This window comes from Brachypodium distachyon, chromosome 3 (genome assembly GCF_000005505.3).
Source record: "Brachypodium distachyon strain Bd21 chromosome 3, Brachypodium_distachyon_v3.0, whole genome shotgun sequence".
NCBI lineage: Eukaryota > Viridiplantae > Streptophyta > Magnoliopsida > Poales > Poaceae > Brachypodium > Brachypodium distachyon.
Genome location: NC_016133.3, coordinates 38,023,464 through 38,034,079, shown reverse-complemented (window position 1 = coordinate 38,034,079; position 10,616 = coordinate 38,023,464). Strand labels below are relative to the sequence as shown.

The 10,616-nt window shown below is 47.1% G+C and overlaps 1 protein-coding gene and 1 long non-coding RNA gene across 2 annotated transcripts; one reads left to right on the top strand and one right to left on the bottom strand.

Annotated features, from left to right (window-relative positions):
* Positions 1–201: 201 nt before the first annotated feature.
* On the top strand, positions 202–6,865 carry LOC112271986. Its single transcript, XR_002965589.1, has 2 exons — positions 202–366; positions 6,571–6,865. It is a non-coding gene; the product is annotated as an uncharacterized LOC112271986 (long non-coding RNA).
* Positions 440–5,037, bottom strand: LOC100844094 (nucleobase-ascorbate transporter 6). Its single transcript, XM_003574442.4, has 14 exons — positions 4,078–5,037; positions 3,775–3,872; positions 3,440–3,616; positions 3,239–3,339; positions 3,028–3,103; positions 2,862–2,921; positions 2,595–2,779; positions 2,381–2,477; positions 2,190–2,276; positions 2,031–2,089; positions 1,824–1,915; positions 1,362–1,439; positions 1,093–1,253; positions 440–991 (listed from the first exon to the last, which is right to left on the bottom strand). The coding sequence occupies exons 1-14, from the start codon at positions 4,187–4,189 to the stop codon at positions 773–775; spliced, it is 1,602 nt and encodes a 533-aa protein (XP_003574490.1). The 5' UTR covers positions 4,190–5,037; the 3' UTR covers positions 440–772.
* Positions 6,866–10,616: the final 3,751 nt, after the last annotated feature.

Sequence of the window (10,616 nt, the reverse complement as noted above, 5' to 3'; positions counted from 1 at the left end):
ATAGTCGAAGGCCTTTTCCCCTTATGACTTGCAGTTGGGCTGATGATAGCCCACAGATCACAGATTTTGCATTCGGCCTGTACTCAACAGCTCAGCAGCTTGTGCTTGGGCCTCTAGTAAAGTTTAAGCGTCGGGTGATTAAAATCTGGTTTTCCCTATATAAGAAAAGAAAAAGGAATTTGCGGCCAGATGCGATGGACGGCCCGGCCTCGGCTAGAATTCAGAAGGGCACCGAAGAGGCGAAGCCGAAGCCGATGGCGTGCCCCAGGCCGCCTCCCGCCTCCGCCGTCCGCGGCGTTCATGCGGCTGCTGCGCGTGAGCGGCGCCCGCGACTCGTTGGAATGAGTGGGCAGCCTGAAGCAAACGGTGAGTGAGTAGCCTTTTCTGTATATCAACCCCTAGTATTTGTCATGCCCTTAGCAAATTTATCACCCAAAGATGCGAACAATTTTGCTCATTAGAATTTAGAGAGATGCTGCAGAAACTGCAAGGACTGTCCCGGTCCGCCGATGATTCTATTTTTTTGGCACAACGAAGCCTCAGCCTACATTACTGGAAAAAGTCTTCAGACAGAAAATGCTACTAACTGTCAGCAGCACATGCCTGACAGACAAGGCCTGTCAAAACGGACCTCCAGCCAGTCAATCCAATCCAATCCAACGAACCCCCGGATTTACAAAACCATCGATCGAGCCAACGTCCAGACTGACCATGGAATTTCAGCTCCACCCTCCTTTCAGCTCGAGGAGGCTATGCGCGCTCAGATCGATCATCACACCGAAGGGAAGAACTTGTTCAGGTTGAAGGGCAGAGAGTAGAACTCCTCGCTCCTGGTGTCCGTCTTGAAGCTCCTGAACTTGTCCCACCAGTGGTACCCCCTGTCCCTCCGCACCGCGCTGTCGCGCCTGTGCATCGTGTTGTCCAGGAAGTATCCCACGATACCCGCCACGAACGGTTTCGACGAGAATGGCACGTTTATCATGTCGTTGAACTGTCGAAAAAACAAAAGAAAGCAATTCCTATTAGCAACATGCAGGTGATTTAGCGGTGACCTGTTCGTTACGGAGGATGGGAATAAGACTGTCGGCGTACCCATCGAGCGCCGGTGTGCACCGGGCCATGACCAGCAACCGATGTGTACTCGTTGAAGTACTGAGGAACTGATAAGCCCATGAAGAAGGAGAACCCCACGATGAACTTGGTCCTGAAGCTGTTGAGATTGCAGAACTGGAGGAAGCTGAGACCACAGGCACCTGCAAATGGAAGAAGTGATAAGTTTGGGCTGCAATGCAGCACAACTAAGTGCTGGAAACAATTGAATAGATGAACTTTGTTGGGCAATGATATAAGTCTGGAGTTACCAATATATGCAAAGAAAATGCAGTAGAGGGCAGCAAATATTGGCAATGGAATTGACGCAAAAATGGCTCCAAATTTCCCTGGTTTAACCACACAAAAAATTATCAGAATAACATAGTTTAGCTGCAAAAAGGGAAATACTCTGTTATACAGCACATCAGCTGAGTACTGGAGTACTCCCTCTGATCCTAAATTCTTGACTCAAAATTGCCTAATTATGGATGTATCTATTCTTAAAAGGCGTCTAGATACATGTAATATTTCGACAACAATTTAGAATCGGAGGGAGTAGCATTTATCAAATTACAGGTGGATATCAAATTAGAATCACAACATTACAATCAGAAATAAATAATCTTTGCTCTGATGTGATTACTGCCCATCAGTGTTTCTCACGTTTGCTTTCTGCAAATATACACTGGAAAACTTCCGTACCAAATTTTAGAAATGACATGGAACATTACCAAGAATAGAGAAGAAAATCATGAAGCCAGCAGATATTTGCACTACTCTCCGGCTGCCAACATGTGTCAGTGCTAGTAAACCAGCATTTTCACTGAAAAAATCAATAGAAATACTTAAGATGTAAGCCAAGCAATCAAGGTTTCACTTTTAAAAGAGGGGGGATATCAAGTGCTACTGGTTTCACTGGGTTGTAACATAGCACTTACACTGACACTGCAGTCCCATTGGCCGTCCCGAAAAATGCACCTAGTAAAGTTCCGATACCCTGCAGATGATACCCAACAGTAGTCAACAAAATGTACTAACAAAACAAAAGGCAACGGTTTCAGTTTCAGTGTGTAATAACTAATAACCAGCTTATTTACCTGCCAACCGATGCCCCGACCAAGAATTGAGGGAGGTATCATAGTTGCGCTAGCGTATCTTGACACAGCAACAAAGGTCCCTGTTGACTGAAAGGTAGCACATTGGTTATGAGATGGTTAATTATAGCCGGCTACTAGCAAGGTAACATCACCTTGTATTGTAACTTTCAGAAAAAGCTGTAAATACAAACCTCTACAAGAGCAACAAATGATGCCATCATCATTGCAAAGCATTCACCAGCATCAAATGTCGGAGCGCCCCATTGGAAAGGATACGGCACTCTTATCCTGCAATATTTTTTAAGCACTTGAGCATCTAAAAATATATTTTTTTAAGCACTTCTATAACTTAACATCACCACAAGGGTTCACAAAAATGGGATGCAATCATCAGTAATTCCTTACCAAGGAGCTCCACCGATAAGTCCAGAGCGGTCAACTCGACAGTGCACTTGTGTCTTCAGTGGGGCGTTGTTGTATGCGCCGCTAACAGTGAGAATATATGCATACAGCCACACAATAGCAATGGTGAAAATCACAGCAAATCGGTCGAACACAGGTTTTGCCACATGTATAAGATGAGGTAAATACTGCAGCAAAGACAAATGCAATTAGTACACCATCTTCAAGAGTAACTCTACTAGAAAAGACATAATGAAAGGATGCTAGTACCTGAGAAAATATGAGTAGTAGAATGATTTCTGGAAGCCCAATTTCAACACATTTGGCAACCTGTAGGCAAGTCAGTCGTATAGTCAGGTGGATAACAGGAAAGATGAAAAAGAATCATGAAGCAACCACATGTGAACTCTTCAATGGAAATAGTGAGCTTACTTACCCCTGGAAAACCAAGCTCATACAGCCCAAATCCAGCAAGTGATATCAGAGGAACAGCAGACAATGGACTTAGCAATCTGTGAAAGTTTTGAGTGACAGTCAAGCCACAAAGTGAAACAGTACAGTCTACAACTGCAGTCAAACTGAAACACTGCAGTCTGCAGTAGTACAGTATACAAGAACAAGTGCAAGCAGAGGAGTACGATCCCTACCTCACTACATTGCGCCAGAGGCCACTAAAACCAAGTATGATCTGAATTGTCGATGCAATGATGAAAGCGCCCTGTGTTCCTCGCATGGTCCGCAGGAATTTCTACACAGCAGTGACAAAATCTGGTAATAAATTTCTTCGCAAAGGTATCACATAGAGCCTATGGCAGCATCATTATGTAGATCATTCCATCGTGAATTACCTCATGAGGATCTGTTTCATTGCTGTAACGGCCAGCCAAGATGATGGAAATTGTCGGCGCAACAACGGTGTAGGATCCACCCATCACAGCAGGTAGACGAGTCCCAAAGAACGACTGGAACAAGGTGTTAATGCCGGCGACGAACAGCAGCGTCTGAATCACCCGGGCCTTCTCATCCTGCAATTAGGTGCAGCTATAGTTTAGCAGTTTGGCATGCAGAAAGAACTCAAATCTTGTACAGTACATTTCTCAGCATTTTCCAGTAACATGTCGAGCAAGTGAAGGCCACCAAGATTTAAGAGATGGAGTTGTTTTCAGGTGACGAGGGGGCTCACATTTCCGCCTCCCATCTGGGGAACAAGAGCACTTGGTATGATGACAGATGTACCCAGCATCACGAGGTAGTGTTGGAATCCAAGTATGACGGCCTCAGCTGCGCAGAATAAAGCAAAATCATCAATTAGTTAGGTGACATCTACCAAGCCAAAGCGATTGGAAATCAGAATCCATCAAAGATTCACAACGACAATAGAAACATCAACGTCAAGTCATCAGGGGGACAAATCAGCACCGTGAGAACATAAATGCCAAAGTACATGGAACAATATCCCAACATTGATGCTGAGAAAGAGACGTACGCCACGGTGGTGGGCTTGTGATGCAGTAGGACACGCTGGGCAGCTGGTCCTTCACAGCGTGCGGGTGCATCTCCTCCTGCTTCGGCGGCGGCGCCGCCCCTCCTCCGGCCATCCTCCTTGCAAGAAACCAAACTCTTCACCTCACCTCACTTACTCACTCACTCACCCTCTCCAGAGTCCAGTCCAGTCCAATCCACTCGAGAAAAGGAGCGAGGAAGGAAGGAATGGAGAATTTCTCTTGTCAAGAACCAACAAGAAGCGGTCCAAGAAGCAGAGTGCACTGGCTCAGAGACACGGAGCAACAAAGACAAGCGATCCTTTGCGTGCAGAGAGGACCAAGAACCAAGAACGCGAAGAAGGAAGGAACAAACCGCTACAAGAAAAAGCGCAAAGGAGCAAAAGGAAAGGAAATGCACTCGCTCCTCCCTTTTTCTCGCTCTTCTATTCCCCACACTCGAGTGGAGCAGCACTCACTCGCCCGTTGCTAGGCTACCTTCAGCTTTGACACAAGCAGGAGAGGAGAGGAGAGGAGAGCTTTCCTGTCTCCATTGCTTTCCTCCCCTTTTACCCCCTCTCTTTTCTAAGCTTACTGCTTTCTTGTAGTCATGGGATCGGAGAGAGCTCGCCTTTGCGTCGCCGCCCCCCCAGGAAAATGTGCTCTGCTCTTCCCAAGGAGAAATCTTTTGCGCCATAAAAGGCGAATGGCAGGTATAGGGACAGAAGAAAATGGCAATGCCAAGAAATGGTGTGCACTGCACAGAAAGCCTCCTTCCCTCTGTCCACACAGGGAACTTTTCCTGCCGCTTTGGTAGTCTGATGCGCTTTGTAGCGCTAATAACGGAGGCAGAGCGTGTTTGTGTGAACTTGTGAGCTTGGATCATACTGCGAAGCACATGTGACGCGCGCCATGGGCAGGAACGGACGTGCGAGCTGGTTGTGCCTTTGCTCAGCTGTCTGCGGCTTCGTCTACTCCTACCTGCTTGCTGCACTCTAATTAAAGTGAACCGATGTGTACACGCTTCCGCGTTGAAGCTTTGCCTAAATCGGGGAGTTGATGATCTGGCGCAACAAACTTAAATCCCGCTCTTGGCATTGTGAATCGATTATTCATTGATGATTTGGACGTAGATAGTGGCATTGTACATCCGCTCTTCGACCCAACTGAGCTAGGTTTACTCTTGGCATGAGCCGGCAAGTTAGGCTCCGTTGAAGATGGGGAGTCCAGTTAGATCTTGTGGGAAACACGTATGGTTTGGAAAACACAACAAATATTTTCGTTCAAAAAGTAGGGTTGTGGAAGGAAACAAGCTTCCATTTTTTTTTGTCGAACGATATTTCGAACAGGTTCCACTATTAAAAGATAATGAAACATGGTTCACCGACACAAACCACCAAAAGTTCAACACACATTCACCGCCCAGCAGCTAACAAGAACAGACCTGAATCATATGCTAGCAGTTTCAAGCGAAGAGCAAAGAGAGAAATAATGCTAGTATTACAGATGGCACAGAGGCAATCAACAACCGAACAAATGGGCAGTTTGTTCCACCATCAAAAGGGCTTTGCTGACTTCAAATGACATCTTCCAGTAGAGAGCAAATTCCATGAATCCTGCATTGCATATACAGTATCAATATCTTTATGGAATCTGGTTGCATGATTTAGGGATATTATGTTTGGTAAAACAAACTATAATAGTAGAGCATGGAATCTAAAAGGACAGTACTTCCTTCGACTCATAATAAGTGTCTCAGATTTTGTACCAACTTAGTACAAAATTGTACTAAATCTTAGACGCTTATATGTATCGTAGTGAGTACTATTTTTTCTTTAAAAAAAATACATATGTGGCGAAGAGGGGATTTGTTTCTCTCAGTGTGCCCACTGGCCACTGACCAGGATGGGAGAGAACTCTACACATGCACTGAAGAAAAAGAAAAAGCATGCAGAATCTCACTTAAGCACAAGCTGTACTACACCACCAACCTCAAACACCGGCTTTGGCATATATAAATCAGGACCATTAGTGCCAGTGGGTTCGGTGGCTGCATATATATTAGTACCAGTCTACCATAATCCAAGGGATAAACCCTGTGCCAGCCAAACGGCCGGTCAACAGCCGGGTGTATGATGAATGCATGCAATGCAGTCGTTTGCGAATATGGCAAGCCCAATCAATCCGTGTCATCTCTGCATCGATGTCTGGTTTATTTTTAAAAACGTGAGAGGGTGAAAAGCCAACTGTTTCCTGTCCTGTCATCGAGAAGATGCATATGCTGAAAGGCACCAAACATGCCCATCAATGGGATCAGATGCGAGCAGCGGCGCCTTTGGCGTTTTGCTGCAGGCCGGCCTATCATTTACGTCGTTTAACAGCAACCAATGCCGATGGATGGAACAGTGTAGGTCCATTCACCTGTTCAACAAGATTCTTTCCTACTGCCCCACAATTAACCCTCACAAGGGAAATGAACTCTCTTTTTTTGGTTTCAGATAATAAGTGAAATGGAAAAGAATTTTCCAGGAGCAGAGCAATGAAGTGCGGAAAGAGCTGTTGAAATGCAGCAAAGGATGCAAGTCGGCGGGCAACAACAAGCATGGATGCAAATCCTTCCCAGTGTAAAAGATCTACACTCTGCATTCATTTCTTTCTGATTTTGGGCTATAGAGTATTGCAACAGATTCCCCTCGAAGTGAGCACATGCTGTAAACATTTCTCTGCAAAGGCAGAGCAGAGCAGCATTATCTACCACTAATCTAATCATCGCTATGCTCCTTTCATCTAAAAGACTAAATCAAATCATCCGCATCGCAACCATATTGACACACAGTACATTCCGTATGCATGCAGGGGAAAGATGCGTACAACGATAATTTTTGTTTAAGTTCTACTTTTGAGGCAGGGAGGGGTGTGCATCGGCAGCAGTACAGAGCCTCGCCAAACCCATATCGAGGAAAATGTACCTTTTCTAAATAAAAAAAGGGATTTGACACCAAAGATCTTCGTTTTCTCAATGCTAACTACCGTCCGAACTTACATTTCACACATTTTCCTAGAAAATCGATTGATTCAGAGTTGGATTCCCCTCGCCGTCGGTGAAATGTGGACGGCCCATTTCCCTGCTGACCTTTTTCTGACCCACGGGACACGACTGTGCTTTTCGTCTCCAGTCTACGGGCCTGACAAGCTTTCGGCTTTTGCTCTTGGCTGTATGGGCACAGGATCTCTGGTTGGGTCCTCTCTCAAAGATCGAAACCAATCATGTTGATTCATGGTCAGACAAAGCGCCTACACGGGCGCGCCCGTCCAAGCTCGTCCTGTGCTCGTCGAGCCAACAGTAATTTGTGAGCCCAGCGTAAGGGGGAATCGTGTCTTAGATTTTGTGTTAGTTTTCTGAAATTCTCAATAGCGTCGTGGATTCGATAGGCCGCCTTGTTTTTGAGGCTTCCTTTCTGTAATTATTTAGGACAGTTTTTTTAGAATCTTTAGGAATTTTCTGTTTAGTGCTTTTTTTAGCGAAATTCTTTTTTTTTTGAGCGAATTTTAGCGAAATTCTGTTTAGTGCTTACAGGGCTTACAAAGACAACACGGTCGAGGCCCAACAAGTCCCAGAAACCAAGCCCAAAAGAGGCCCAACAAGGCCCTGACTCTTCCTCCTTGGGCCTTGAGCTCCGCCAGGTTCGTCGTCCCCTGCTGCAGCTCCGTTTCCTACTGCGCCAACAACGACAGAGCCATATAGAGATTCTAAAAAAAAAAGACAGAGCCATAGTTTTGGAACTATTCGCCCTAGTTTTTACATGTTGACTACGGGAACAAAAATCTAGTCCAGGTAATTCGTTTCTTCCCCCAGATCTAGACTCAACAAACTGCAACACCCGGCCTCCCAGGTTTGCCTAGCTAGCTAACATAGCCAATCTTCCGTTCACGCCCACCATAACAGGGGAGCGGGCGGGCTGCACGGGCACTAACTTCTAACGGAGTTTATCGTGTTTCAATGAAAATGCAAAGTAGCAGCTTCCGTCAAAGAAGATGTTTCCATCTTTCCAAAGCAAGCAAACACGTGAGAAATTAACCAGGAAGATGTTACCATGCAACATATGGAATTGAAACAGCAAGGAGCTAAAGCAATCCACGAGTTAAGCATCTTGGGCAGTCGTTTTTCTTCTAATTAATAGGGTACTAAAACCACAAGTTTGACCCAAAGGCACATCCATACACATGCCAATTCCACCATATATGGATATATCCACAAAGCGTAGAGTTGCGAGAGTAAGCAGCATAAGGAGTAATGCATATCATTCCTAGGTTCATAACGACAAGATAAACCTCATAGCTATAATATAAACTTCTAGTGACAGATCCATGTCCATTTGCTACCACCAATTCCTCTCTTCTTAGCTTTGCCTCCTAATAAAACAAAGAGTAAATTTCACAGAACCACAGGTTTAGAGGCAGCCTTCTCACGGAGCACTGGTAGATGCTAATTTGTCCACAGAACCACAATTTGTTTGTCTAATTGTCTCAGTCCACCCAAAACACGTGTTTAAGCTCATTTGACACTATTTCTTACAGGTGGGGCCCGAACGTCAGGCGTCACATCTTTTTCATGAGACCCCTCGTCTTTTTCTTTTTTGACCCCGCCTTCATGTTCTTCCTCTGACCGCCGCCCACCCCAACCTCGACCATGGCCGCCGCCCCCGCGCCATCATCTGGCCACTGGCTACGCTGCCCTCGCGACCCTCCTCTGGCCGGTGCCCTCGCAACCCTACTCTGGCCGCCGCCCCTGCGGCCCTCCTCTTGATCAGCAGCAGCACAGGGCGGAGCAGGAGGAGGAGAGGAAGAAGACTGCCACAAGGGGAGCTCGGATGGAGAAGGATCAATGGAGGAGGCTACCCGTGCTCGCTGCTGCAGTACGTGGTCCAGGCCTGCGCCTGCCGCCTGGGCATCAGCGACCCGTTCGGCGGCACCGGCACGAAGCCCAGTGCTGGCACTCCACCTTTGGTTGCTACCTGCAGCACGTGAGGGTTGGAGAAGAAGAAAGCTAACTCCGCTGCCTACTGCCACGTGACTCCGATTTGGTTGCCGTGTGTGCGAATTTGGTTTATGATTGTGCAAATTTGGGCCAAATTAGTTTAATTAGGCTGGACTTGGTTGTTCTATGTGCAAATTTAGATTATTGTTGTTGAATTCGTTTCTAAAATGGCCAAATTTATGGCGCGGCGGGCAGCAGGGCGGCGAGGCAGCGGCGCGGCGGGCACCAGGGCGGGCGCGCGGCCGCAGACGGCGAGGGGCGGGGCAGCAGGCCGGCGGGGCGGCGGCGGTGGGGGCGGGCGCGCGGCGGGCCGCAGGCCGGCGAGGCAGCGGTGCGGCGTGGCGGCAAGGCAGCAGCGTTCGGATCAATTTCCATGGCAGTAGAAGAAGAAGAGCAACAAGAAAAAAAAAAGAAAAAAACGAGGGGTCTCATGAAAAAGATGTGACGCCTGATGTGTGGGCCCACCCGTAAGAAATAGTGTCAAACGAGCTTAAACCCTTGTTTTGGGTGAACTGAGACAATTGGACACAAAAGTTGTGGTTCTATGGACAGATTAGCATCTACCAGTGCTCCGTGAGAAGCTGCCTCAAAACCTGTGGTTCTGTAAAATTTTGTAACATCCCAAAATTTCAAACTTTTACATGTGCATTGCATCCATGAGCATCATGCCACAATTGCATGTTTGAATTCAAATTTTGAATCACAAAAGGCTTTAAGAGATTTTGATTACACCCCTGTAACCTTTGGATTTTCAAACCAATAAGGTTGATGTATAAAAAGGGTTTAATGCATATATAAGCTATCCCATAATTTTTGGTTAATTACTTGGAGTTGGAAAAAGTAATTTTTATTCAATAGATATATAGCCCTAAAAGCATTTATAGGGCAAATGTATTATTTTATATTTTATTTTGAGGAAAAACTACTCCCAAAAGTTGTATCTTGATAGAACATGATTTTACAAATTTTCTGGATTTTATTTGGACCATTTTGGAGTTCAAAATCAAAAGATATCAAAGATTTGAGAAAAACAGAAAAAGAAAAGAAGAAAACCGGACCGAACCGGCCCAGCCCGACCGAACCGGCCCGGACCGACCGCGTCCGACCGCGCCGGACCCGCCCGGTCCGCCCGCGCGCGTGCCCGGGCCGCTGACAGGCGGGGCCCGCCTGTCAGGGCCTTCTTCCCCGATGGAAGGCGCCGCGATCCCCGCATGCTTGCCGTTTTCGCCACCGCGCGCCGTCTCCGCCGCAATCCCCTCACTCCGTCCCGTTCTCGCAGCCCCGAGCGCGTCCCTATAAAGCCCTCGCCCCCACCGTTCTTTTCCCCCTGCTCGCCCCCGCTCGAACGCCGCCAGGCCGCCCCGATTTCTCGCCGTTGAAGCTCCGTCCGCCGCCGTTTTTCCTCTCTCCGACGACGTCGCGGTGAGACACCTTCGAAGCGGCCGCCCTCTCTCTGTTTCCCTCTCTCTCGCGCTTCTTCTGACGCGCGCGCCGACGTTTTTGGTC

Coding starts and splice junctions, on each gene's coding strand:
- LOC100844094 (XM_003574442.4), bottom strand. CDS start 4,189: ATGGCCGGAGGAGGGGCGGCGCCGCCGCCGAAGCAGGAGGAGATGCAC. Junction 2,090..2,189: donor GTCGGGGCATCGGTTGGCAG/GTAAATAAGCTG, acceptor TATCATCTGCAG/GGTATCGGAACTTTACTAGG. Junction 1,916..2,030: donor AATGGGACTGCAGTGTCAGT/GTAAGTGCTATG, acceptor TGATTTTTTCAG/TGAAAATGCTGGTTTACTAG.